This window comes from Rhincodon typus, chromosome 33 (assembly GCF_021869965.1).
Source record: "Rhincodon typus isolate 14 chromosome 33, sRhiTyp1.1, whole genome shotgun sequence".
NCBI lineage: Eukaryota > Metazoa > Chordata > Chondrichthyes > Orectolobiformes > Rhincodontidae > Rhincodon > Rhincodon typus.
Window position 1 is genome coordinate 35,083,796 of NC_063364.1, and position 27,579 is coordinate 35,111,374.

A 27,579-nucleotide genomic window follows, 5' to 3' on the forward strand; every position below is an offset into this window, starting at 1 on the left:
AGTTACTCAATTACATCAGATGGTTTTTCAGGTAAATGTCAATAAATCCTTGTGTGTGGACAATTATTGTTGACACTTGTCTTGCTCTGTGCTTTCATGTTCTCCCTTGGTCTCACTGGAGTGAATGCACAGCGCCTTCTCTGCTCTCGTAAATGTAGCTCAACAGTAGAGTCAGTATTAACTGTCTGCAGCTGGGACATGCAAGACCCTACTCAGGATTCTCAGTATTTTGTCATCAGTTGTGACCTTCCCAGATTTACAATCCAGAGACAGGATTTTTGCAGGGAGTCTCCATTCATCTTCAAGCAAAATTACATCAGGAAATCCTGTGGAGTATTTAGACAGAATTGTTGTGCCTGCGAAAATCTTCTCATTAATGCTTGATTTATAAATGAGCATATCCTATGAACTTCTCATAACGAGCTATTTTAATTCTTTCACTTGCTGTCCATCCCCAAGCCACTACCTTCCGAGCCTACAAACAAGAAACAGGGGTAGGCCATTCAGCCTGCTCTGCCATTCAATAAATCCACGGCTGATTTGATTGTAATCTCAAATCCACATTTCTGCCTACACCCAATAAACTATAACATAAGAATGTTATGAATTATTCACAGTTACAGCAGGTGGCAGCTGACCCACACTAAAGATTCAGTTCCTGACATTTCCAGTCAGGTGAACAAGGGGATTCCCAGCTGGAGAGTAAACATGTGGGTGAGCAGCTAATTGTAGTCAGGTCATTTCAAAGATCAATTGCTGAAATGTTGGAGGAGAATGATGATTCACTGTTTGATAATCTCACGAGAGAAGAGGCTGTATTGTGCCCGTCCTGCTCTTTCACAGAAACCATCAGTTCAACACAACATGGACTTTTTTTTATTCTTAATCAGTATCTTTAATGACCTACTGATTAAAAACTGGTGCCTTTCATCTCAAATAATTCTCCTGCTTCAAACATGTGACATTTGCTTATTTTTACCACACTCCCATGAATAAACGGTGGCTTGTTTTAATTGTGACCTGTCCCTTACTCTACAGTTAATGAAAGTCACCAGGATGAAGCTGGTCAGAATGCTCCCCAGCACTTCAACCCTATTAAAGGTTTTAAAATTCATCATGTGCTAGTGGTGATCATACTGTTCAATGACCATCATGTTTATTTAAAAGGACCTATAATTCTCAGTATATTCCAAACTTGTGGCTTCAAAGAAACCAAATACTAATTAAATTCCTTTCAACACTTGTGCTGGGGCTAGCTGGGAATTGTTGTACAGACTCAAATGCTGCAGAGGGAGGTGGTTTCAAACAAAAAAGCACTGACATTGTTTTACAATCAAGATATAGATACTTAACTCACTGATCTCAAAAACAAGCTCTGCATAACTAGTTACAACTGCACAAACATCTGAAAAGAGTTTTAATTAACACAAAGAACAGCACAGCACATGAACAGACCCTTCCACCCACTAAGACTGCACTGATTCATGATGCCTTTCTCAACTAAAAACCTTTTGCCTCTACATGGTCTGTATCCCTTCTCTGCCTTTTCATATCTGTTGAGACGTCTCTTAAATGTTGCTATTGTCTCCACTTCCTCCACCACCTCCTCTGGCAGTGTTTTCCAGGCACATATCACCCTCTGTGTAAAAAGACTTGCCTCTGACATGTCCTTTAAACCTACCCCCTTTTACCTTAAACCTGTGTCCCCTACAAATTGACATTTGTACACTAGAAATGTTCCTAATACGGTGTTAGTTCAATCATCACATCATAAAATTTCTCACTACATCACATGTTGTAACTTGCTTTGGATTTGAACCCATAATGAAATAGCTGTCTGCTTAAACATCCACAACTGCTATTCAGTGAATATTTGAATAGAACCCCTACAGTGTGGAAACAGGCCATTCAGCCCAACAAGTCCACACCAACCCTCTGAACAGCATCCCACCCTACGCTATCCCTGTAACCCTGCATTTCCCATGGCTAACGCACCTAACCCACACATCTTTGGACTGTGGGAGGAAACCGGAGCATCCGGCAGAAACCCACACAGACATGGGGAGAATGTGCAAACTCCAGACAGTCACCCAAGAGTGGAATCAAACCCGGGTCCCTGGCGCTGTGAGATAGTGCTAACCACTGAACCATCGTGTCTGGCTGTCTCTCAAACATTACGATGAAATTAACCAGTCATTTCAGGTAAATGGTAGAAATGCAACTTTATTGTTTATTATAGTCAAAGTTCTGAACAATCGTAGTTTCTTGACTGTTCTCCTTCTGAATTTTGCAGCTTTAATATTAGAGTTTAAATTTTCAGCAGAAGCTTTCAGGCCAATGATCTGAAACAGCAAGCAGTGTTTGTACGTTGATCTGCTTTTAAAATGAAAATTAGGAACACTTTTGGAAGAATAAGTGACGGTTTTGTTAATGATAGGAGTGTTTGCTCATTAAGTGGCAAACACTGGATCTAATTCTGAGCTTAGAACATGAACTACAGTCAATGCTGAAGAAAATGGAACAAACCTTATTGATGAGATGCACAATTACAAAACTATTTCTAGCATCTAGCTCCAGCAAGTTGAAGGAATTTTATTATTTTGGATAACTATTCAGTAATTTCATTTTGAATTCACAGGATAATGCCAGAATACCCGTATAGTTTTGCAGTTCAGTTCAGAGAGGACCAGTGCATGAGAGAGATGTTCGTGGTTGCTGAACAGAGATTACAATTGAAGAACATCCTTTACTTCATACCAAGGTGCATCAATGTTCTCAGAGGTTTCGGACCTCCCCAAAGTCCCCTTGAAAAACAGAAAAAAATTGGAGAATGTAGTCAACACTCAGGGATTGTTAATGCTACACACCTAGCCCTGTTTATGCTAACTAAATCCAGATGTTACATTAAACAGGTGAGTTTTGATTTAGAATTAGACGTTAGTTTTATTCCTAATTTGTTCTTCATAAATCTTGAACACATCTAATGCAGGAATCAATGTCACAAACTGGTCAGCTACACAGGAGTGCATTCAGCACATTGTGTTTGTGCCAGCTTTCCAAGTGAGCATCTCACTTTAAATACCATTCACCTGCCTTCTCCTGGAAATCCTGCACATAGTTCCTTTTCAATTAATCATCTAATTCCCTTTTGAATGCCTCGATTGGACCTGCTTTCACCATACAGTGCATTCCAGATCCTAACCACTCTGTTGAAAATGTTTCCTTAGATCACTTTTATTGCTTTTGTTTTAAATATTTGCCCACTTGTTCTTGATCCTTCCAGAAGTGGGAACAATTTCTCCTTTCGGATTTTGTCCAGAACATACAATTTTAAATACTTCACTCAGATTTCCACTCGGCCTTCTCTTCAAGGAGAACAGTTCCAGTTTCTTCAATTTATCTTCAGTAGTGGAAGTTCCTCATCCCTGAAACCATTGTCCTAAACCTCTTCTGCTCCACTCATGTTCCCTAAAGTGTGGTGCCTGGAACCGGACACAATACTCTAGTGAGCTCCAGTGTTCTATGCCCCTACGCATAGACTATAGGGTTCTGCATGTTTTATTAACCATGCTCTCAACCTATCCTGACCTGTGCACATAAATCTTCAAATCCCTCTGCTTCTTCAACCCCTTTAGAGTTGCATCCTTTAGTTTGTAACTGTCTCTCCACATTCCCTCCGACTGAAATAAATCATCTCACAATTATCTGCATTGAACTTCATCGTTGAAGTTGTTTCAACTAATTCCTAAAAGCAAGTTTCTTCCTTGGTGGGGAAGGCTAATTATTCCCGATTGTGTACAATACTGCTTCATAACAATGAACTCTTCTGCATGGAAATTTATGTCAAACCGACTGCCCAAATGACTTTGGGGTTTGTCAGTAATCCCAACCAAAGGCACGTTCAATTTTTACACTGTTCATATGGACCAGGAGGAGTATTCTCCCAAGTCCAAGAAAGTCCATACCCCCTCCCTAACCACCACAACCTAAACCCAAACCCACACCCACCCCTTGGGCTTTATTTCAAAGAGAATGGAGTGTAAACGTAGGGAGGCCTTGCTAAAACTACAGAAGGCACTAGTGAGACTGCAGCTGGAACAGTACGAACAGGGTGTGGAAAGATACAGTGGCATTGGAGCAGTCCAGAAAAGGTTCACTTGGCTGATCCCAGTTTTGGAGGAATGTCTGATGAAGAGGAATTGAGTGCATTGCGCTTGTATACATGGGAATTTAGCAGATTGAGAAGATCATCTCAGCCATGTTAGTGGGAGAGGGTTAAAACTGGGACCTGGAGTAGAGTAATATGTGCTGATCATGTTGCACAAACCTGAGTTGACAAGTCCCTGACTTGACCAGTTAGTGGAGACACCAATCTTATTCAGCATCACACATTTTCCAGAAACTATCACTCACTCATTAACACTGTAGCTTGTAGTGGCTAACACTCCCTGTAATGCAAGGTTTATCTGGGGATGGCAGGACTGATGAATGGAGAGAGACTGGATCAGTTCAGATTATATTCATGGAACTGGCAGGAGGCAATCCTATAGGGACATATAAAATTCTAACAGGACTAGACACAGTAAACACAGCATAGATGTTTCCAATGCCCACGGGGTCCAGAACCAGGGATCACAGTCTAATGACACAGGGTAGGCTGTTTAGGACTGAGATGACAAGAAATTTCTTCATCCATAGAGTGGTTAGCCAGTAGAATTTGCAGAAAGCAGTTGAGGCCAAACCATTGAATGTTTCCAAGATGGAGTTAGATGTAGTTCTCAGGGATTAAGGGATCTAAGGGTATGGGAGAAAGCAGGAACAATCACGGTCATTACTGAATGGCAGAGTAGGCTCGAAGGGCCAAATGGCCTGCTCCTGCTCCTGTTTTCTATGTTTCTACAGAATCAGTGTCATTCACTGACTGCCATTCAAAATAAACAGAGCCCCTTCTCCTGGACATTCCAGATTTCCTGTTGAGGAATCACATCCGTTGGCTCAACTGATTGAGGTCAGTGTTTATCCTCTCTGTACATTCTCTGATTAGAAGCAGTTAAAAAGATCACCTGGTAAGCGTCTCCCTGAATCACTAAAACCAGACCATTCCCAATAACTAATGACATTGTAAGTAGTAATGGAGGATGCGCACAGCAGGCAGACCATCCTCACTGTGCCGGCCCCAATTGTCACAAACATTGATTATCCTCAGGATCAGAGTTTCTCATCCCGAGAATAATTAGTGCTTGTGACAATTGCCCATTTTGTTTGGCCATAACTCACCACAAAGGTTCATGTCCATCTCCAATAAATATCTCCAGGCAGAGTATCGACATTCATCATTAATGTGTTATTATACATTGTTTATCTTATAAAAAGCAGGGAAAATAAGAAAGAAAAATAATTAAAAGATTGGACTTACTTGAGGAGCGCATACCAATAAAGAGGGGGCATGAGATCTGCTTTCATGTGGAACATGCTCCTCCTCTCCTTGCCCTGGTCAAAAGGGAAGGTCTCCAATGGCTGTGCTTCATAATCAAACTCGGCTAACACGCAGCGATTGTAACCAGTAACCAGTGGGCAGGACGTGTAGCCATCGTACTGAAAACAAACACAATTCAGCAAACAACCTTGTTATGGTGAACCGCAAAATGATTCAAACCCAGGGTCCCAAAACCCTTTACACCCAAATATAAAGTTTCCTGAAAATGTAGTCACTGATGTAATCTAGGAAATGCTGCCACAAGTCACGATGTCATGATGATCGTTAAAGGACAGTCACAGGCCATTGGTAAGAACCTCCTTTATCCCCAGGATATGGGCATGGCTGGGTAGGTCAGCATTATTACCCATTCCTAGTAGTGCAGAGAGCAGTTAAAATTCAACCACATCTGGAGTCATGTGTGTCATGGGATCTTTTGTGTGAGAGGACAGACAATGTTAAATCACAGCAGGGATTCCAGAGCAGACAGATCTGTATCTCTAAGACAGCTTCCTGGTGTCCTGACCTGTGACACTCCAGTATAAAAAGTACCAGCCTCACACTCAGTCACTGTGTATGGAACATACAATAGCATCAGAAAGCACAGACTGTCTGTGTCTATGACATCACACCACTGTAAACAGTGTTCTTAAAAATCCTTTTCAAGGCATCCATTATCGCGAGAGCACTTAGGGAGTGCTGCGCCACACCAGAGGGTCAGTGCCGAGGAAGCGCCGCACTGTGGATGCGTTTCAAAAGTTCCAAACTCATGACATTTTCCATTTGGAAGGGCAAGACCAGCAGATACATGGGAACACCACCCCCTGCAAGTTTGCCTCCAAACCACTCCCCATCCTGACTTGGAAATATATCGCTGTTCCTTCTCTGTTAACATAGAACACTACAGAACTGTACAGGCCCTTCAGCCAATGATGTTGTGCAGACCTATTACCCTACTAAGATCAATCTACCCTACATTTTACTATCCTCCATGTGCCTATCCAAGAGTCACTTAAAAGTCTCTAAAGTATCTGACTCCACTACCACTGCCGGCAGCGCATTCCACATGCCCACCACACTCTGTATAAAGAACCTAACTCTGACATCTCCCCTATACCTTCCTCCAATCACCTTAAACTTATGCCCCTCATAATAGTCATTTCCGCCCTGGGAAGAAGTCTCTGGGTATTCACGCTATCTATGCCTCTCATCATTTTGTACACTTCTATCAAGTCACCTCTCATCCTTCTTCGCTCCAATGAAAAGACCCCTAGCTCCCTCAACCTTTCCTCATAAAACCTGCCCTCCAGTCCAGGCAGCATCCTGGTAAATCTCCTTTGCACCCTCTCTAAAGCTTCCACATCTTTCCTATAATGAGGTGACCAGAACTGAACACAATATTCCAAGTGTGGTCTAACCCGAGTTTTATAGAGCTGCAGCATAACCTCACGGCTCTTAAACTCAATTCCCCTGCCAATGAAAGCCAACACACCATATGCCTTCTTTACAACCCTATCAACTTGGGTTGCAACTTTGACGGACGTTTGGACGCGGACCCCAAGATCCCTCTGTTCCTCCACACTGCCGAGAATCCTGCCATTAACCCTGTATTCTGTATTCAAATTCGACCTTCCAAAATGAATCACTTCACACTTTTCTGGGTTGAATTCCATCTGCCACTTCTTTGCCCAGCTCTGCATCCAGTCAATGTACTGTTGCAGCCTACAACAGCCCTCCACGCTGTCCACCAATCTTCGTGTCATCGGCAAACTTATTAACCCACCCTTCCACTTCCCCATCCAAGTCATTTATAAAGATCACAAAGAGCAGAGGCCCCAGAACAGATCCCTGTGGAACACCACTGGTCACCAAGCTCCAGGCTGAATACTTTCCATCTACTACCATCCTCTGTCTTCTATTGGACAGCCAGTTTTGTATCCAGACAGCCAAATTTCCCCGAATCCCATGCCTCCTTACTTTCTGAATGAGCCTACCGTGGGGAACGTTATCAAATACCTTGCTAAAATCCATATACACCACATCCACTGTTCTGTCTTCATCGTTGTGTTTTGTCACATCCTCAAAGAATTCAATAAGGTTTGTGAGGCATGACCTGCCCCTCACAAAGCCATGCTGACTATTTCTAATCAAACTGTGCTTTTCCAAATAATCATAAATACTATCTCTCAGAATCCTCTCCAATAATTTGCCCACCACAGAAGAAAGACTGACTGGTCTGTAATTCCCAGGATTATCCCTATTCCCTTTCTTGAAAGAAGGAATCTTGGGTATATCCTGTCTGGCCCAGGGAGCTCGTCTATCCTCATGTTTTTCAGAATTTCTAGCACATCCTCCTTCCTAACATCAACCTGTTCGAGCATATCAGCTTGTTTCATGCTGTCCTCACAAATGTCAAGGTCCCTCTCACTGGTGAATACTGAAGCAAAGTATTCATTAAGGACCTCCCCTACCTCCTCCGACTCTGTGCATAAGTTCCCTACACTGTCCCTCATCAGCTCTGCCCTCACTCTGGCCATCCTCTTGGAATACCTTGGGGTTTTCCTTGATCCTACCCGCCAAGATTTTCTCATACCCACTTCTAGCTCTCCTAAGTCCATTCTTCAGTTTCTTCCTGGCTACCTTTTAGACCTCTAGAGCCCTGTCCGATCCCTGCTTCCTCAACCTTAAGTAAGCTTCCTTCTTCCTCTTGACTAGGTGTTCAACATGTCTTGTCATCCAAGGTTCCTTCACCTTACCATCCCTTCCTTGCCTCAGTGGGACAAACCTGTCCAGTACCTGTAGCAACTGCTCCCTAAACAACCTCCACATTTCTATCATGCATTTCCCCGAGAACATCGGATTCCAACTGGTGCTCCATAGTTCTTGTCTAATAGCATTGTAATTCCCCCTCCCCCAAGTAAATACTGTCCCATACCGTCTGCTCCTATCCCTCTCCATGACTGTAGTAAAAGTCAGGGAGTTGTGATCACTATCACCGAAATGCTCTCCCACCGAGAGATCTGACACCTGACCTGGTTCGTTGCCAAGCACCAAATCCAATATGGCCTCCCCTCTAGTCGGCCTATCTACATACTGAGTCAGAAATCCTTCCTGGACACACCTGACAAAATCTGCTCCATCCAAACTATTTGCACTTAGGAGGTTCTAGTCTATATCAGGGAAGTTGAAGTCATCCATGAAAACAACCCTATTACTTCTGCACCTTTCCAAAATCTGTCTCCCAATCTGTTCCTCAGTGCCTCTGTTGCTACTCGGGGGGCTATAGAAAACTCCCAATAAAGTGACTGCTCCTTTCCTGTTTCTGACTTCCACCCATACTGACTCAGTGGACAAACCCTCTTCCATGACCTCCCTTTCTGCAGATGTGATACCATCCACAGCTGTGTGTTGCTGGGTCAAAATCCTGGAAATCCCTCCCTCAGGGCATTGTGGGTCTATGCGAACACATGAACTGTGGTTGGTGAAGGTAGCAACTATCCACCAGTGAGGAGGCAGGTCTGGTCTCCTGACCAAAAGGAGGAACCACTTGACTGACTGAAGGATGAGAGGGGATCTCCCATGAGCAGAGACAGAGATGAATGAGTTAATGCTCACTGGAGTTTAGAAACCTCAGCAAGTTTTGTGATTGAAATCTATAAAAACCATGAGAGACTATGACAGGACAGACACTGAAGGTCTGTTTTATCCCAGCTGGAGGGTGTATAACACAGCCTCATTGTCTCAGGAGAAGGGGCTCACCATGTTGGACAGTGGAGGAATTTTGTTTTACTGAGAATTCTCTCCCACAGAATTGTGTCTGTGCAATTGTAGATGAATATATTCAAGGCCGAGACCAATAGACAGTTGGACTCTGGAAGAGAATCAAAGGATATGAGGCCAGGATGGGAATTGAGACCTGATCAACCACAATTTTACTGAATTATGGAATGGGCATGAGGGGCTGACTGGCCTTTTCCACACCAGTACATTGGTTTGATTACTTTGATCTCATTTTAATTGGAGAAGTACATAATCATGAAAGGGCTGCAAGAAGCTGAATCATGTTCATTAGCCTTGGGCTCCCAGTTGATGAAACGAGGATGAACACGTGTGCAGGGGTGTCAGGGCAGCTATTGCGGGGGGGGGGGGGTGTGTTGGGGGGAGGAAACGTCAGGCCAGATATTGTACGTGGATCAGGATGGAGATGCTGATGTGAAAAAGCTCCTACCTTATGTGTTGGCTTCTGGTTCTTCATTACCAATGAAATGGTCTTACTGAGCACTGCAGACTGTGCAGCTGAAGGAATAAATCAAGATGTTTAATAACTTTTAATGTGCGATGCAGATTAAGCAGCAACTGCTCCCAGTAAATCTACCTTCCCCTGCCTCTTATACTCAACCCCTCCTTTAGCGATTGTAGCTGAAGTTATTTGCATATTTAAGTTCACTCTTTTAAATCTTTGTAGATTCAAATTATTTGACTCCCATGTAACAATAAATTTCAAACCTGATTCTACTTCCTTATCCTGAGAGGAAGTAAAAGTTTCTTCAAACTCTGCAAGCTCCTCCTATAGCCGACAGCAGAGGGAGGGGAGTTGAACGAAAAACCTTATCAGACCCACCCTGCTTTGTTCAAAGTAGAATACTGGAGGAAGAACTGGACAAAAATGTGAAGGTGAAGCAGGAGCATGATGGGAGATCAGCTTGTATACAAATGCCAACTGCCCATTCAGCTCATTGCTTTACTGCACAGCCTGTCCTTTAACATCTAAGCAGAAGCATGAGCTGTGTGTTAAGACTTTAACAAAACAATATGTTCTGTTACATTTCCCAGCATTTGGTAAACTAAAAGATTTACAGTCAAACAGTCACTAATATATGCACAGAAAACATTGTATCAAATGACTTAACTCCTTCTACCCTGGTTACAATCCATCAGCATCCACTTTAATAATCGCTCCCGAACCAGAAACACGAGAAGGGTAAGCAGCGAAGTTCAGAGTGTCTCAGGACTTTTATCATAATCTAATCTGTTTGAGATCACACGATTATAAATCTGATTGAGCAGCCAATAGTGCTATTCCTTCAGATTCTTTTCCTGGACCACTGGATCTACAGCCACTGGCCCTGATCACAGTTGTACTTTAAAAATCCCACATCAGACATCTAGACTGGTGTTGCTCAAAAGGCAGATTATACTTGAATTTTATCGCAAAAGACATTAAGTCCACTACCTCCAGCAGATCCTGGGAAATTATGGTATAGCATCAAAGGTCATTGCATCATCTGCAACTTGACACACACACAGTGCAAAAACTAATCTTGGCTTTTAACTACTCACTGTCTGCTTAAAAAAAAACACTCAAAGCCATTTCTCTGAAGTCAGACATTGCAGAGGTTCCAGGCTGCTAGTATTTCTAACATTTGTTAAAGAGGGAATGTTGCGTCTGCACAGTGAATGGAAATCTTTACCCTGTGAAGACAGTAGTTTCTCAGTACAGTTTGGGTTTATTTCAGTAACAGATTGAGAAGAATTACACATCATGAATTTATTCCTGCTCTGTGCTGCTAGGAGAATACCTAACTCACTTACTCATTAACCAGCAAGTGCACAACCTTTACACACATTTCCATTTCTTTCCTTTAGATCCCTTTGTTGTGACTGTGCACCTCATGGTCAGTGACTCACTGCTCTTTCCTCCTTCCTTAGCTCTGTACAATCCTACCACTTTGAGACATCTCATTGACAATCTGACCCAAGACACTTACTTTTCAAAGTGGCTATCCACTCCATTGAGAATCTGTACCAATGCTAGTACAGCTTCAAACCTACCGACTGCTGCTGCAGTTTTCGATGTTGGCAAATTGGTGCAGTCTCCAATACCAAACACATTGGAGTATCTGCAGTGTTGTAGATTCTCTTTGTTTACATCAAGCCAGCCTCCTGCATCAGCTAATGGACTTTTCTGAATCACTTCAGGAGGTGCCATTGGAGGAGTGACATGTAGCATCTCGTACTGTGAACATAGTAAGAAAGAAAGGCTACAGTCTCTGGAAAGACAGAGGAAATGTCTGTACAACAGGAGCATCATTCAAAGCACATGGTCTTTTAGTAAACTGCTTTGCAAATCTGCCCCCCAGTCTCTCCAGACAATGTGGCTACACACACCCCCTCCACCTCCACCCCCACCACTGCATTCTGAGATCACTCAACCAAAGGGTTCAGAAACGATTTACAAAGATGTTGCCAGGGTTGAAGGGTTTGAGCTACAGGGAGAGGTTGAACAGGCTGGGGCTATTTTCCCTGGAGCGTCAGAGGCTGAGGGGTGATCTTAAAGAGGTTTATAAAATCATGAGGGGCATAGATAGGATAAATAGACAAAGTCTTTACCCTGGGGCGGGGGAGTCCAAAACAAGACAGCAAAGGTTTAAGAGAAGGGGGAAAGATTTAAAAGGGATCTTAAGGGCAACTGTTTCACGCAGAGGGTGGTGCCTGTATGGAACGAGCTGCCAGAGGAAGTGGAGGAGGCTGGTACAAGTACAGCATTTAAATGGCATCTGGATGGGTATATGAATAGGAAGTGCTAAATGCTGGCATATGGGACTAGATTTATTTAGAATATCTGGTCTGCATGGACAAGTTGGACCAAAGGGTCTGTTTCCGTGCTGTACAGCTCTATGACTCAATGAGTGAGGAAGCCTCAAAAGGTCAGAAACCATTCCAACATAAATAAAGTGTTTGCAACATTTGGATAAAGTGTACAAGCTTGCACATGAGCACGCACACACATTCCACCTGTGAAATAGTCAACATGGGTCCCTCACTGTTTCATGCCAACAGCTTGCCATCAGGCAGAGCCCCTGGGCAAGGAGAACAGGTGAAGGAAAGAATGGGGTGAGAGAAGCATGCCAGAGATTAAATCATCAAAACAAACCTGAAATGTCTTGGTTTCCCCTGGATGGTCCAATTTTTCAAATACAGCTTCTTGCTTGTCTGTGTGAACTTCGATAAGATTCAATCTGTAATTCACTTCAATGTTCCTGGTCTTAACAATCTCCAGAAGAACATCTGCATATTTCTTCACTCCAAAGATCACTGGCAGTGAAGTGTTGTAGATTACATTTGCTTTTGGCCGTTTCCCAGTCTTAGAACCAGAAAGATTAAGAATTCAGCAGTGACACAAAGTAATTGCAATATTTAATATCAGTGCACAGATGAAATGCATTGTGTGCCTATTGAAAAGAATTAAACCTCAAGGACAGAAGCCTTTGCACATACTATACCAATTTCCAGTCTCCAACAGGAAGACGTGCTTAATGTTAAGGTAGCATTTACATTGAGCACCTTCTTTTGCCTGCACCATCTGACTCGGATTGATAAGAACAGGGGTTAGTGAAGGAGACACTGTGAACCTTTCATCTCAGACTACTTGTTAATCACAAACCTCAAATTCTTTACTTGTAACATCAAGACAGTGCAAAATTCACCAGCATTGAGCTTCCACAGTGACTCTCCTGGTCAAGTTCTGTCTTCATGTTCTTGCCCAAAATGGTGTCACTAAACATTTGAAAAGATTTGGAACATGTACGCTAAGTCAAATTTAGACAGATCAAATGAGTTGGTTACCTTCCTGAAGTAGTGCTCAGACAGATACATGATCTTCTGTGGAGCCCCAGCACATTTAACGGGTGTATTGGGAAAGGTAAAAATGGCATTTCCCTCACGAAAATCTTGTAAGGCTTTCCAGGTTTTCTCAACAAAATTTACAGAGTAGTTCGAGCCAATTTTACCATCATTGAACCCCTCAGGAAGTCCCTTAATCTGAAAAATAAAATGAAAAATAAATGTTCATTAGAGGCACCCACATTGCTGTCTGACTGGAAACAAGGTTCAGAAGGAACATTGACTGAAACGATCACAGTGGGACTTTGCATTCCTTGAATCACTCATACACCCACAATGTACAGCTTCTGCCATTAATCAGTGGAAAGTCATTGTTTACACACAAAGGATTTACATTTCAGAGCAGGAAAGTGAACACCACCATTGCTGGGAACATGGGAAGCTGCAGGAATGACAGCCCTTGAAAATGCTGTTACCGGTGTCTAACTTGCAACAATCTAATTGAAGATCAGTGGAGGAGTATGGATGGATTTTATTTGTGTGCTAATAGAGGAAAACTTCCTTTCTGAAGAGAAATTTCTATTTATAAAACAGGTAAGAAATGTTGCTGCCAATTTATCACAGCCAAGTCCCACAACCAGCAATGAAACACCCAGATAAATGTTGGCCCAGGGGCTTGAGGAGAACTACCCAGCTTTTAATGTTATACACGCAAGGACACAAACAGTTCAACCATTAACCGGCTCCATTGTCCCCAGCAGGATGGTGCTCCTCGGTCCTGACCCTCCAGAGCACAGAGTGAAAACAGAGGATGCTGGAGAAACTCAGCAGATCCAGCAGCATCTATGGAGAGAAGAGTGAGTTAACATTGAGCCCAGTTACCCTTCACAGAATAATTCTGACGTTAACTCAGTCTCTCTCTCCATAGATGCTGCTGGACCTGCTGAGTTTCTCCGATGATTTGTTCTTGCTTTAGATTTCCTACATCTGCTGTTCTTTGTTTCATTTTAGTGGATTCTTGAGGATATGGTGCCAAACAAGCAGGCTGCTTTGTCCTGGATGGTGTTGAGCTCCTCGAGTGTTGTTGGAGCTACCCCCATCCAGACAAGTGGGGAGTATTCCATCACACTCCTGACTTGTGTCAGGTAGATGGTGGACAGTGAGGAGGTTGGCAGGAAAGAGAAGAGGTGAGTTACTTGCTGCAGCATTCCTACCTCTGACTTGCTCTGGTACAGCTCTTGGCACAGCTTCTGGAGGCTGAGGCTAGGATTGAGACACACCTCATATCTGACCTCGTCGGGTAATGGTGGATCATACAAATTTATTGCATGTGGATTATAATTAATAGACTTATGGGTCATTGTTAAACACTGAACAGGAAACCCCTTCAAACTTGTCAAACGTAAATCTGTCAAAAATTCCTAGGGTATGTATTTTCCTTGGATAAAATCTGTGTTTACATTGTGATTGTCTGCCATTCACTCCCACTCCCACATTAATCTGACAGCTGCTGACTCGACCTTTCCCACATACAGAACCTCAGCAGCTGAAAAGTAGAAGTGCTTGAATGTAACAATTCACAGTCTCATATGTAACAACAGATTGGAGCAACTTTACAAAGTTGTAATGCTATTCAACCAATGGCCAATCAACCAAAAATCTCACCAATCAAACACTGACCATGGACTACTTCCACGGAAGGAATGGCCAATAGAATGGTTTGTAACACCTCAGATGTATTCAGTGTTAGAACAATGTGGGAGAAACAGGAAACTGCTGATAGCCGGAGGAGAGGGGTAGAGGGAGAACACAGGAGTGTACACGAGAGGGACGCAGATTTCATGGCCTAGGTTTTGCTATACGACCATGGATGAAAGGACAAGACTGATTCTGCCATTAGTACAAAGTGATATGGGCAGAAACCTGTGGCAGCCACATAGAAACTGGTTGTTGCTAATAGCAAACTGTTAGCGTGTGCTAATAGACTTGGCATAGATTTCACTAACTTACTGTCCTCGATCAAAGTGACAGGTTATAACGTGCAATCAGAAATATTGAGGGATGAATAGTTCACAAATGATCATTAGTAATGACCACCCCGAGAAATTAAACATTTACGAGATTCAAGTCTCAGCTTCCAAAAAGACAATTTAAATAATCAAATATTGCCCCTTGCTCTTCTCTCTACATGCCTACGCTCACACCCCTCCCCTACTCCACAACGTCCAGGAACTGGTAAAAGGGATGTCTTTTTAATGAATGCTCATACTTAGCATTCATCAGTTGAGGAACATAATATGATAGGAAGTGGGATACTGCTTTATTACCTATGGAAATTTAATCAATGTTTGTAATGAAAGCCCAAGTTAGAAACTCAAGTATTAACTGAAAATACATGCTTATGGGAATCCCCAAATCTGAGAAAACAATAAAAAAAATACCTTTTCATATTGCAGCTGCAATCCCAACGCAATAATCAAGTATTTGTAGGAGACCTAAAAGAAAAATAATGAATTAGTAAAATGAGCCTTCCCAATTCTGACAGTGAGAAGATTTGAACATTGCCAGATCCCACCTGAGAATCAGCTGACCCATTGTCTCTCACCTGTGTGCCGTCGTCATTACGAACAAGATTCTTGTCTGGATCAAATTCCTGAACACTGGACTTGATCCATGTGACTCCTGATGGGATAACACTGGCTGTTGATCTCCCTGATTTGTTCAGTGGTTTAGCTCCAGCACCCACCAGGGTCCACATGGGCTGATAGTAATGCTTCTGAAAGATACACCCAACAAAGACATTGAAAGAGTAAAACAAAAGACAATGAAACACTTTCTCCCTTTGATGCCATTGCCACAGTATTCCCCAATGACCAATTCCAACAGAAGTAAACCAACTCAGTGGGAGGAGGTTTGGAAAGTGCAACAATTTCTGTCATTTTCAATATGTTATAAATATTGAAATGAAGATGCTCATGTTGTGCTTAAACAGTGTGAAGCAGCCTGAGGTCCTGGCCTCTGCACCAACATGGTTAAGGTCTAATGACCCTCTCTAGACACTTCTTTCAAAGACATTGTTGGAACCAATGTCACTCTGCTCACAGCTGCCAAATACTGAAGTAATTATGCCAATGTTTGCAAAACTCCTTTCTAATATTTACAGTAAAGGGTAAGCCACTTGGTTCACCAATAAGTTCTAAAGACAGCAGTCAAACCACATCCTATAACCTTCCACAAAGCTCATGGTACATAGTTTTATAACTAGCCCAGAGCTCTATTGTATGACAACTGCTCCCAAAGTCATAAAAGCAAGTTTATGAACTGGGCGTGTATTATAGGAGCAGCCTTGCTGAATTAGCACAATGACCATATCACTGTTACTGAAAGCACATGAAAGCCAATGAGAGCAGCCAAGATATTCACCGGGACAGTGCTGGAAAGGAAACCTAAAAAAGGGTGAAGAAAGATTGGACAGATGCAAAACAAAAAGGTGCTTAAAGGAGGGGCTGATGGTGAGGAGTTATTGGAGAGACTAGCAAAGAGTGGGACTTTGTAGCTGCAGATAGCTATTGATGGGGGGGCAAAGATGAAAGTGTCAGAGGTAATGCAAGAGTGTCTAAATTAGAGGGACTGAGTTTGGAGGGGTGACAGAGGGGATGCAGCTGGAGGGTACTGACCAAACAATGCATGAGACACATTCATGTTACAGTCGTATAGGACTTTGGTTCGACCACATTTGGAATACTGTGTACAGTTCTGGTCACCACATCACCAAAAGGATGTGGATGCTTTGGAGAGGGTGCAGAGGAGGTTCATCAGGATGTTGCCTGGTATGGAGGGCGCTAGCTATGAAGAGAGGTCGAGTAGATTAGAATTATTTACATTAGAAAGATGGAGTTTGAGGGGGGACCTGATTGAGGTGTACAAAATCATGAGAGGTATAGACAGGGTGGATACAAAGAAGCTTTTTCCCAGAGTGGGGGATTCAATTACTAGGGGTCACAATTTCAAGGTGAGAAGGGAAAAGTTTAAGGGAGATATGCGTGGAAAGTTCTTTACGCAGAGGGTGGTGGGTGCCTGGAACGCGTTGCCAGCGGAGGTGGTAGAGGCGGGCACGATAGCGTTTAAGATGTATCTAGACAGATACACGAATGGGCAGGGAGCAGAGGAATACAGATCCTTGGAAAATAGGTGACAGGTTTAGATAGAGGATCTGGATCGGCGCAGGCTTGGAGGGCCGAAGGGCTTGTTCCTGTGCTGTAATTTTCTTTGTTCTTGTTCATTGTAAGATGACGGTTATAGTCGACGGTACCAACATTAAGCGATATTTGTTTCGTGTGAGGCCGATTGGATCCGGATGTTTTGCAAAAAGCAGCAGCTGAGGTAGAAACTGGTGAAATGGATCAGGACGATAGGCAGAGCTGCTGATGTCCCACAGGATTCTCTGCTCCTTCACTAACACTGATGTGGTGAGCAGTGAACAGCACTGCCTACCAACCAGGAATATCTCATCACCCGTGAAGGAAAAAACAGAGTTAACGTTTCGGGTCCGGTTCTGAGGAAGGGTCACCAGACCCGAAATGTTAACTCTTTTTTCCTTCACAGATGCTGCCAGACCTGCTGAGCTTTTCCAGCAACTTTGTTTTTGTTCCTGATTTACAGCATCCTCAGTTCTGTCGGTTTTCATTAGGAATATCTCATCACTGGGCCTGGGGTTGTTTAGTGAGGTGGGGGGGAGCTGTGGAAGCTGAAGACTATGGGGGTTGGGGAATGTGGATTCAGAAGAGGATGAAGCTTGTTAGGGGGCTCTTGTGATGCATTGTCAGTGTCCCTACCTCTGGACCAGAAGGCTAGAGTTCAAGTCCCACCTGCTCCAGTGGTGTGAGATAACATCTCTAAACATTTTGATTAAAAAAAGAAACCTGAAGGGTCCGTCAGGCGTTTGTTGATAATTTCCTGCAGCCCTGGATTCAGTTTTGTGCTCATTCAACTTTAGTTTCTTGAGCATCCCCAACTTTTAATCACCACCACCAGTGCATGGCTCTCACATTCTCTCTCTATACTTCCACAACTCCCAAATTCATTCATCCTTCAAGACATTTCTTGAAACATTTCACTGACCAATAAGGGAAATGAAGGCTCTTACCTCACTTGGTTCAATGATGGCTACATTTCCAGCTCCCACTTTTCTCTTCAGCCGAGCACTCATAGTAATTCCTCCTGTTCCACCTCCCACCACTAATACATCAAAGTGACTTTGGGATGCACCATTTGGAGAGAGAGAGAACTTCCTGACTCCAGTGCTGAAGGCCTGCAGCCCAGGTCTGCACAGCTTCGAAAAAACTTGAAGAACCGTCATCTTGACACAGTGAGACACTGCAATGAAAGAACTGATTTAGAAATGCTGTTAAACTCTGCTACAGAACACATTTGCTACAAACTCTCCATTGACAAAGTGCCAAATTCCCCATTGACACTGCACAACCCTCTGACCTGGGCTTGATGAAACCCCCATTAAATCTCCCAATGAGAAAGAACACAAATGATTAACAAACCTGCAAAAAAAAATCAAGTGATAAAAGAAAGATGAAAGATAACCAACCTATCATTGCCCCGTTACATTCCAGACATGACAAATCTCTGATCCTAACTATGTTTGGACACCAGAGGACAGTACAACTTCTCAGTGCTTGACTCTCCTTTCTATTTTTTCCCCTTGCCTTTTCTCTTCTCGCAAATAACAGGAATTGTTTGCTAGTACGAGAGAACTACTCCTATCCATGAGGAACATCACAAACTCCATAGGCAACAAGAAACTGAACCCCCCTAGATTGGGTAGGAAGACAAACAGATTTATTTTCAAGACAAAAACACAAATTCTATGACTTCATCACTGGCGTAAATGAAAAACCTTGTGTTTTTCAAGACTTTAAGACGAAAATAGGACTGTAATGTGGCTGAAAGAGCAGGTGGTTTTACAAATTGAAATGGAATATTACAGATTGTTGAGCTGTGCCATGCAATTTTCCTTTAAGAATCAGTAAGAGGCAGAATGAAACTGAGCAGCACTAAGAACCTGACAACAACTGATTGGTGGAGCTGGAGCTTGTTAAAAGCTGTAAATGCCAAGGCAGCAGTCATAGAGGTATTACAGAAACATGCCGCTCAGCTCAAACTTTCCATGCCATCCAGGTTTTCTAAATTAAACTAATCCCATTTGCCCGTGTTTCACCCATATCCCTCTAAACCTTTCCTTTCGATGTACCTGTCCAAATGTCTTTTAAATGCTGCAATTGTACCTGCTCTACAACTTGCTCTGGCAGCTCATTCCATATACACATCACCCTCTGTGTGAAAAAACTGCCCCTCAGGTCCCTTTAAAGTCTTTTCCCTCTCACGTTAAACTTATGCCCTCTAGTTTTGGACTCCCCTACCCTGGGGAAAAGGCCTTGACTATTCACCCTATCCATGCCCCTCGTGATTATTCTTCACCACCCTGTCTGTGTCGCCACTTTCAAGGAACTATGTACATACACTCAGGACTCTCTGTTCAACAACGCTGTCTAGTCATAATTGAGGGCATGTGTGCATTTGGAGTTTATGTAGCAAAGTAGTTGATATAAGAAATTCTCTCTTTTCTCTAATATTTGTTAAAGTTTAATGCTTTACAATAGAGAGTTATTTTACTTTTGCTGATGAAACCTGGTGGGAAATGCTTTTATCCTGGCAATAGTCAGTCAGGGAAATTGGTCAGTTTGGCACCTCATGGGGATTTCATACAACCTGTGATGGCTGTGAGAACAGAGAGGTACAATTATCAGCGTGCACCTTCCCAGTTACATGACAACACCAGATTAAGAAGATCAGGACAACATACAGAGCAATAGTATAGCACTTTCAAAGAGCCGGGAAAAGGGTATAGGGACAATGGGCCAAATGGCCTCTTACTGTCGTTGTGTCGTTGTATGATTAACTCAGTAGAGGCACTGGCCTATTTTTATGAGTCAGTTCCAGTAATTATAAATCCACCTCCCTTCAGCATGGAAAACAGCTCACTAATGTTCATCAGCAAAATGACCAGCAGCTAGCTGATGTGAATATTCATTCTTACCCAGTTCAGAGCAAACGCTTTGGTAGAGTTTTGGAAATGTCAAGAATCAGTTCTGACTCTGCGGGACATTTGCTGAACGTCTGGTGAAAATAGTCATGATGATCAGATCCCCCTCCCCTCAGTCTGGCACCAGTGCCCCATGAATTGAAAACTTTTTTTTCCACATCAATCTTTGAAACACATTCAGCTCTCTGATCTTAGTTATCCTATGCCCATTTTCCCGTGGATCAGGTAGCATTCCAGGGACTACCACCTTTACATTACTGCTTTCTAAAATAAAAATTAACCTTCAGCTGCTTCTACGTAGGCCCAGCCATCTTCAGCTGCTTCATCAACGACCTTCCCTCCATCAGAAGGTCAGAAATGGGAATGTTCGCTGATGATTGCACAATGTTCAGTACCATTCACAACTGAATCAGTCCATGTTCAAATGCGACAGGATCCGGATTGCAGCCAAGTTTGGGTTGAAAAGTGGCAATGAATATTTGCAACTCAAACATCAAATATTGACCATTTCCAAATAGAGAATCTAATCATTCCTCACATTCAATGATTTAAAATCATTGAATACCTCACTATCAACAGCCTGGGGTTACCATTGATAAGAAACTCAACTGGACCAACCATGTAAATGCTGTGATTATAAGTGCAGGTCAGAAGTTAGGAACATGATGAGTAACTTACCTCCTGACTTCCCAAAGCCTGTCCACCATCTATAACAGAAGTGAGGAGTATGATGGAATACTCCCCACTTGACTGGATGGGTGCAGCTCCAACAACACACAAGAAGCTTGACACCGTCCAGCACAAACAACCCTGCGAGGTAAGCACCACATCCACCCCCTCCACCGCCTACACTCAGTAGCAGCAGTGTGTACAAGATGTACTGCAGAAATTCAAAGAATCTTCACTGGCACCTTTCAAGCATATGACCACCACGATCTAGAGGGCAAGGCAGCAGATACATGGGAATACCATCACTTGCAAATTTCTATCCAAGCCACTCACATTAATGCATTAATTCAATTCTTTTTGAAAGGATTTTGCTGAATCAGATTCCCCACCCTTAAACAGCTGCACATTCCAGATTATAATTTCATAGAATCGCTAAAGTACAGAAAGAGGCCATTGACTCATTGAGTGTGCACTGATCCTCCAAACAGTATCCCACCCAAACTCAGCCCCCAACACTATCCCTGTAACCCTGCATTTCCCATGGCTAACCCACCTAACCTAGACATCTCTGAACTCTACGGGCAATTTAGCATGGCCAATCCACCTGGCCTGCACATCTTTGGACTGTGGGAGGAAACCCACGCAGACACAGGAAGAATGTGCAAACTCCACCCAGACAGTCACCCACGGGTGGAATCGAACCTGGGTCCTTGGCGCTGTGAGGCAGCAGTGCTAACCACTGTGCCTCCCTAATTACTTCCATGGAAATAAACTTCTCATTTCAAACCTGGTGATCAATTTCTTAAATCTGTGACTCTTCTACCAATGGAACAATTTCTACGTATTTTTTTTTGTGATGAAAAGAAACTTCATAATTTTGAACATTTCCGTGAAATTAACCTTCTCTGCTCTCAGGAAAAGAATCCCAGCTTCTCCAGCCTCCTCAATGAATTGAAGTCCCTCATTGCTAGGACAATTCCTGTAAATTGCATCTGCAGCTTCTCAAAGCTCCTGACATACCTCAGAAAGTTATAACCAGAAGTGAACAAAATACTCCAGTTGAGTATGACTAGTGTTTTATAAAGTCTTAGCAAACTTTCTTATTGTTGTACTCAATGCCTCTTTATTAACATGGAATCACTGGCTCTTAACAGCTTTCCCCAATTCCTCTGCAGCTCTCTGTCCAATACACCCACTTTAAACTGTGCCAACGAGCTGACACTCCTCATTCTTCCTGTCAAGCTGCATCACCTCTAACAGATAAGTCAAACACTCCGATAGGCTGTTGACTAATGTTCACCTGAAGCAGCGAATACACTTTCTTGGACCTTTTAGATCTGAGACTTTTTGCCATGGTATCTTACAACATCTAAGCAATTGGTTTACAGCAAGTTGAACCAATTTATTGAAATAATTTAATTTTGTGGCTTTTAGATGGAGACATGGAACATAAACTGTACAGTTACAGGAATATTACCATCTTACATTTGCTACTGAAACACACTTCAAATCTCTCGAAGGAAAACACTAGCTCAAATATTAGTTTACTGGTGTATCAATTACAAAGAGTTCTAAAAGCAGCCAATTCTAGAACTCAAGATATGATTATGAATCACAGTGAGTGACAGAGCAGGATGTAGCATTAACTGACAGTCAGTCCAAAACAGAAAATCAAAATGTGTGGCAGATGCTGGAAATGTGAAGTAAGGACGGAAAGTTTTTCAAGTTGATGACCTTTCATCAGAACTTAATACAAACCGATATGACTGCAGATGCTGTAAATCAGGAACAAAAACAGAAGTTGCTGGAAAATCTCAGCAGGTCTGGCAGAATCTATGAAGAAAACATCAGAGTTAACGTTTCGGTTCTGAGGAAGGGTCACCGGACCTGAAACGTTAACTCCAATTTTTGCTTCACAGATGCTGCCAGACCTGCTGAGCTTTTCCAGCAACTTCTGTTTTTGTTTCATCAGAACTTGTCAAGTTAATGACTTTTCTGATGAACGCTTCTCTCCCCATAGGCTCTGTCTGTCCTGCTGTGCATTTGCAGCATTGTTTGTTTAATTCAATTAGTGGATCCTGATCCCTCCAATACCTGAAAATAAACTAACAGGTTTCTGTTGACACAGCTGCTCTCTCATGCTGCGGTTTCTATAATATGCAAACCCAATAATATCAAGAAGTGGTATGCGGTACAGATGAGAGAATATAAGAGATGGGAAGAGTTGGCCATACACCTCAAGGATCCTGCTCCATCATTCACTAGGATCATGGATGGCCTGTACTCAATCCATCGAGCTGCCCAATCCCACTCTCTCTCAATTCCATTAAACACCAATAATCTATTGAGCTCTGTATATCCTCAACAGGAGAGCACTAGAATGCAGTATGATCGAAAATTATAAAGATTCTCAGCCGTCTGAGCAAAGAAACTTATCACCTCCTCCTCATGTGGCTGATCTTTAATCCTGAGACCATGACCCACAGTAGCAGACTCCCTAGTCAGGTCTCTCTATCTACTGAGACAACAAGGTGCAGAGCTGGATGAACACAGCAGGCCAAGCAGCATCATAGGAGCAGAGAGGCTGACGTTTTGGGCCTAGACCCTTCATCAGAAAAGGGGGAGGGGAAGGGGGTTTTGAAATAAATAGGGAGAGAGTGGGAGGCGGATAGAAGAGGGATAGAGGAGAGGATAGGTGGAGAGGAAACAAACAGGTCGAAGAGGTGGGGATGGAGCCAGTAAAGGTGAGTGTAGGTAGGGAGTTAGGAAGGGGATAGGTCAGTCCAGGGAGGACGGACAGGTCAAGGGGGCAGGATGAGGTTGGTCGGTAGGAGATGGAGGTGCGGCTTGAGGTGGGAGGAGGGGATAGGTGGGAGGAAGAACAGGTTAGGGAGGCGGGGACGAGCTGGGCTGGTTTTGGGATGCGGTAGGGGGAGGGGAGATTTTGAAACTTGTGAAATCCACATTGATACCATTGGGCTGCAGGGTTCCCAAGCGGAATATGAGTTGCTGTTCCTGCAACCTTCGGGTGGCATCGTTGTGGCACTGCAGGAGGCCCAGGATGGACATGTCGTCTGAGGAATGGGAGGGGGAGATGAAATGGTTCGCGACTGGGAGGTGCAGTTGTTTATTGCGAACCGAGCGTAGGTTTTCTGCAAAGCGGTCCCCGAGTCTCCGCTTGGTTTCCCCGATGTAGAGGAAGCCACACCGGGTACAGCGGATGCAGTATACCACATTGGCAGATGTGCAGGTGAACATCTGCTTGATGTGGAAAGTCTTCTTGGGGCCTGGGATGGGGGTGACGGAGGAGGTATGGGGGCAGGTGTAGCACTTCCTGCGGTTGCAGGGAAAAGTGCCGGGTGTGGTGGAGCTGGAGGGGAGTGTGGAGCGGACAAGGGAGTCACGGAGAGAGTTGTCCCTCCGGAAAGCAGATAAGGGTGGGGAGGGAAAGATGTCTTTGGTGGTGGGGTCGGATTGCAGATGGCGGAAGTGTCGGAGGATGATGCATTGGATCCGGAGGTTGGTGGGGTGGTACGTGAGGACAAGGGGGATTCTTTTTTGGTTCTTATTGCGTGGACGGGGTGTGAGGGATGAGGTGCGGGAGATGTGGGAGACACGGTTGAGGGCGTTCTCGACCACCGAGGAGGGGAAGTTACGGTCCTTGAAAAACGAGGACAACTGAGATGTACGGGAGTGGAATGCCTCATCCTGGGAGCAGATGCGGCGGAGGCGAAGGAATTGGGAATAGGGGATAGCATTTTTGCAGGAAGGTGGGTGGGAGGAGGAGTATTCTAGGTAGCTGTGGGAGTCTCCTCTATCTCTATCCCTCTTCTATCCGCCTCCCACTCTCTCCCTATTTATTTCAAAACCCCCTTCCCCTCCCCCTCCCCCTTTTCTGATGAAGGGTCTCGGCCCGAAACGTCAGCCTCTCTGCTCCTATGATGCTGCTTGGCCTGCTGTGTTCATCCAGCCCTGCACCTTGTTGTCTCGGATTCTCCAGCATCTGCAGTTCCTACTATTTCTCTCTATCTACTCCTCTGATACCCCTATATTGACAATTTCAATCAGATCACTTCTCACTCCTATCAACTATAAAGAGTATAGGCCCATTCTATTCAATCTCTCCTCGCAAGGTATCCCAGGAATCAATTTAATGAGCTTTTACTGCTGCAGCTCGAGACAAATGTATCCTTCCTTAGGTAAGTAATTGCAATCTTCAAAAGGTGATGCATAGATCAGTGGAAAGGGCAGATGTAATTCAATACAAAGAAACAAGGAGTGATTCATTTTGGTCAGAAGAATATGGAGACACAATATGGAATAACAATTCGAAAGGGGGTTCAGGAGCAGAGGAACCTGGGCATTTATGTACACAAATCATCGAGTGTAGCAGGACAGGATAAAGAGCAGGTAATAAAGCACTGGAATCCTTAGTTTTATAAATAACGGTGAGTGTACAACAGCAAGGAGGTTAACTGTAATCTTCTATAAAACACAGGTTCAACATCAGCTGGAATGTTGCGTCCAGTTCCGAGTGTGCCACACTTTAGGAAGGTGTGAAGGCATTAGAGAGGGGGCAAATACATTCACAAACATGGCTCGAGGGATGAAGACCTTTGGTTACGTAGATAGAATGAAGAAGCTGGAGCTCTTTTCCTTATGGAGAAGTTTGGGAGAAGGTTTGATGAATGTGTTCAAAACCACAAGAGGGACAGTTGGGAAGACAGTGTCCCCATTAGTTTGGGGGGAAGGGTGGGGGCAAGTGGATGAAGAACCCAAGGTCACAGAGTTAAAGAGATTGGCATAAGCAGAAACTGGCATGAGGAACAAAGTTTTTTTTTACAAAAAGCAGTGTGTGGTTAGAATCTGAAATGTACTGCCTCGGAGTACAGTGGAAGAAGATCAAATTGTGGCATTTAAAAGGGAATTAAATCTGCGATATTGTATTATGATTCTCTTTACGAACTCACTCACAAGCACTGTATGTTTACTATACCACGTTTCCATTCATAAAAACACATTTTTGTAGTAAGTTTATCTTGTAAGAGTAAAATGAAGTTAAACATTCCTTCTTAAGCTGCCAGCCCATTACTGTTTCTTTACATCTTTCAATTCTTATCGGCCCCATGCTGCAAGCGATGTTTAGGCCTGTTTCTGTATCAAAGGCTACCCCTCAATAAGTGTTAATACTGTAACCTACTCAGAACAATGCAATCGTGTCTCCATAACTCACTCAAAACTATGGAAAGATTATAATATTAATTAGCCCTTAGTAACTGTCTCTCAGGTCCTGAATAGGCTGCAGGACTTCACACAGTTTCCTCCACCAGCATGTCCCTACAGTCTGCTGCTTTTTATCTCTGAAATTTCCTTATACACTACCTATACACCGTAGAACCTATTTCTAGCTTTTATTTAGGATTACCATCTTGTCCTAACGTACAGATTTATACTTTTTAAATACACATTAAATAGGGCTGCTACCCCCTTTAAGAAACTTACTATCAAAACAGTGCTTCCATGAAACTGCATGAAAGAATGTGTAGGAACTGTCAAAAACTGGCAACAGTAGATGAAATCTCACGACCCAGCTCCAGGAGATTGGTTTAATATCCTCTATACTTTTATTTAGTACACATATAATTTCTCAATTATTTAGCTGTATAGGTCTAGTATTTCTAACATTACTACCTTTAAAGACAAAAGGACTAACACCTCTTCATTATGCAAGGTCAGACCGGAAAGATGTTTTAATCCCATCAGGAGTAGCAGCCAGCATTTAGTAAATGCTTAAACCATCTCCTGTTTCCCCAGGACAGATGTCATACAAACTTGTGTACAACAGATACAACTATGTGGCACCATAGAGCTCAAATTTTAATGTCTGTAAAAACTTTGTATAAAAGAGGCTACTGTAAAACTGTACTTTGGATTCCATCACCGCCTCAAACTACGGGTTCCCAATAAAGAGGACTACAATAATATTCGGTAGGAATCGGAGAATGTTGATTGGAAGCGGCTGTTTGAGGGTAAATCTACATTTGAAACACTCCCACGTGTCCAACGGCAGTTGATAAGAATTCTGGAGTGCCACATTTCTAGGAGAATAAAAAATAGGTAAGGCAAGTTACATGCACCTTGCATGACCTGGGATGTTATGACCTTGGCCAAAAAGGAAAAGCATACTTAAGGTCTGGAGGATGGGAATTGACGAAGCTCTTGAAGTACACAAGGAAAATAGTAAAGAACTTAAACAAGGAATTAGGGCTAAAAGTGGTCATGAAAAGTTGTTAGCAAATAGGACCAAGGAAAATGCCAAGGCTTTTTATACACATATATAAAAAGCAAGAGGGTAGCCATTCAAAGGGTTGGCCCCCACTCAGGTACAAAGGAGAGGGAGTCTATCTATCTGTGCCACTCACCAATCTCGGTCGTTATTGAACACAATCCCACAGATCATTACTTGAAGAGAAAACAAAAATGCAGAGATACTACAAAAAGGAAGAGGGTATCAATGTGTGAACTGAGTCAGCACAGAGACACTGTGATGAATGGATTCCTCTGTACTACACAATTTATGATAAGGAGCTCCTTCTTTTTGACTTGGTGTTCAATTTGCTTTCAGGCAACACATCCCAGAGCACAGAAGGTCACAGAGGTAGGGAGGGGCGCAGGGACTGGCAGAGGTCACAGA

General features: G+C 43.2%; 1 protein-coding gene across 1 annotated transcript in view; it reads right to left on the minus strand.

Moving 5' to 3' along the window:
* Positions 1–2,203: 2,203 nt before the first annotated feature.
* The window catches only part of sqor (sulfide quinone oxidoreductase), a 35,288-nt gene continuing 9,912 nt past the window's right edge, over positions 2,204–27,579 (minus strand). Inside the window, exons 2-10 of the mRNA XM_048616121.1 lie at positions 18,246–18,475; positions 15,705–15,875; positions 15,541–15,594; positions 13,103–13,297; positions 12,411–12,620; positions 11,309–11,492; positions 9,705–9,772; positions 5,417–5,595; positions 2,204–2,804 (exon numbers count right to left, since the gene is read on the minus strand). Coding sequence (XP_048472078.1) covers positions 2,747–2,804; positions 5,417–5,595; positions 9,705–9,772; positions 11,309–11,492; positions 12,411–12,620; positions 13,103–13,297; positions 15,541–15,594; positions 15,705–15,875; positions 18,246–18,475 — 1,349 coding nt within the window. The 3' untranslated portion in view covers positions 2,204–2,746. The remainder of the gene's footprint in view (positions 2,805–5,416; positions 5,596–9,704; positions 9,773–11,308; positions 11,493–12,410; positions 12,621–13,102; positions 13,298–15,540; positions 15,595–15,704; positions 15,876–18,245; positions 18,476–27,579) is intronic.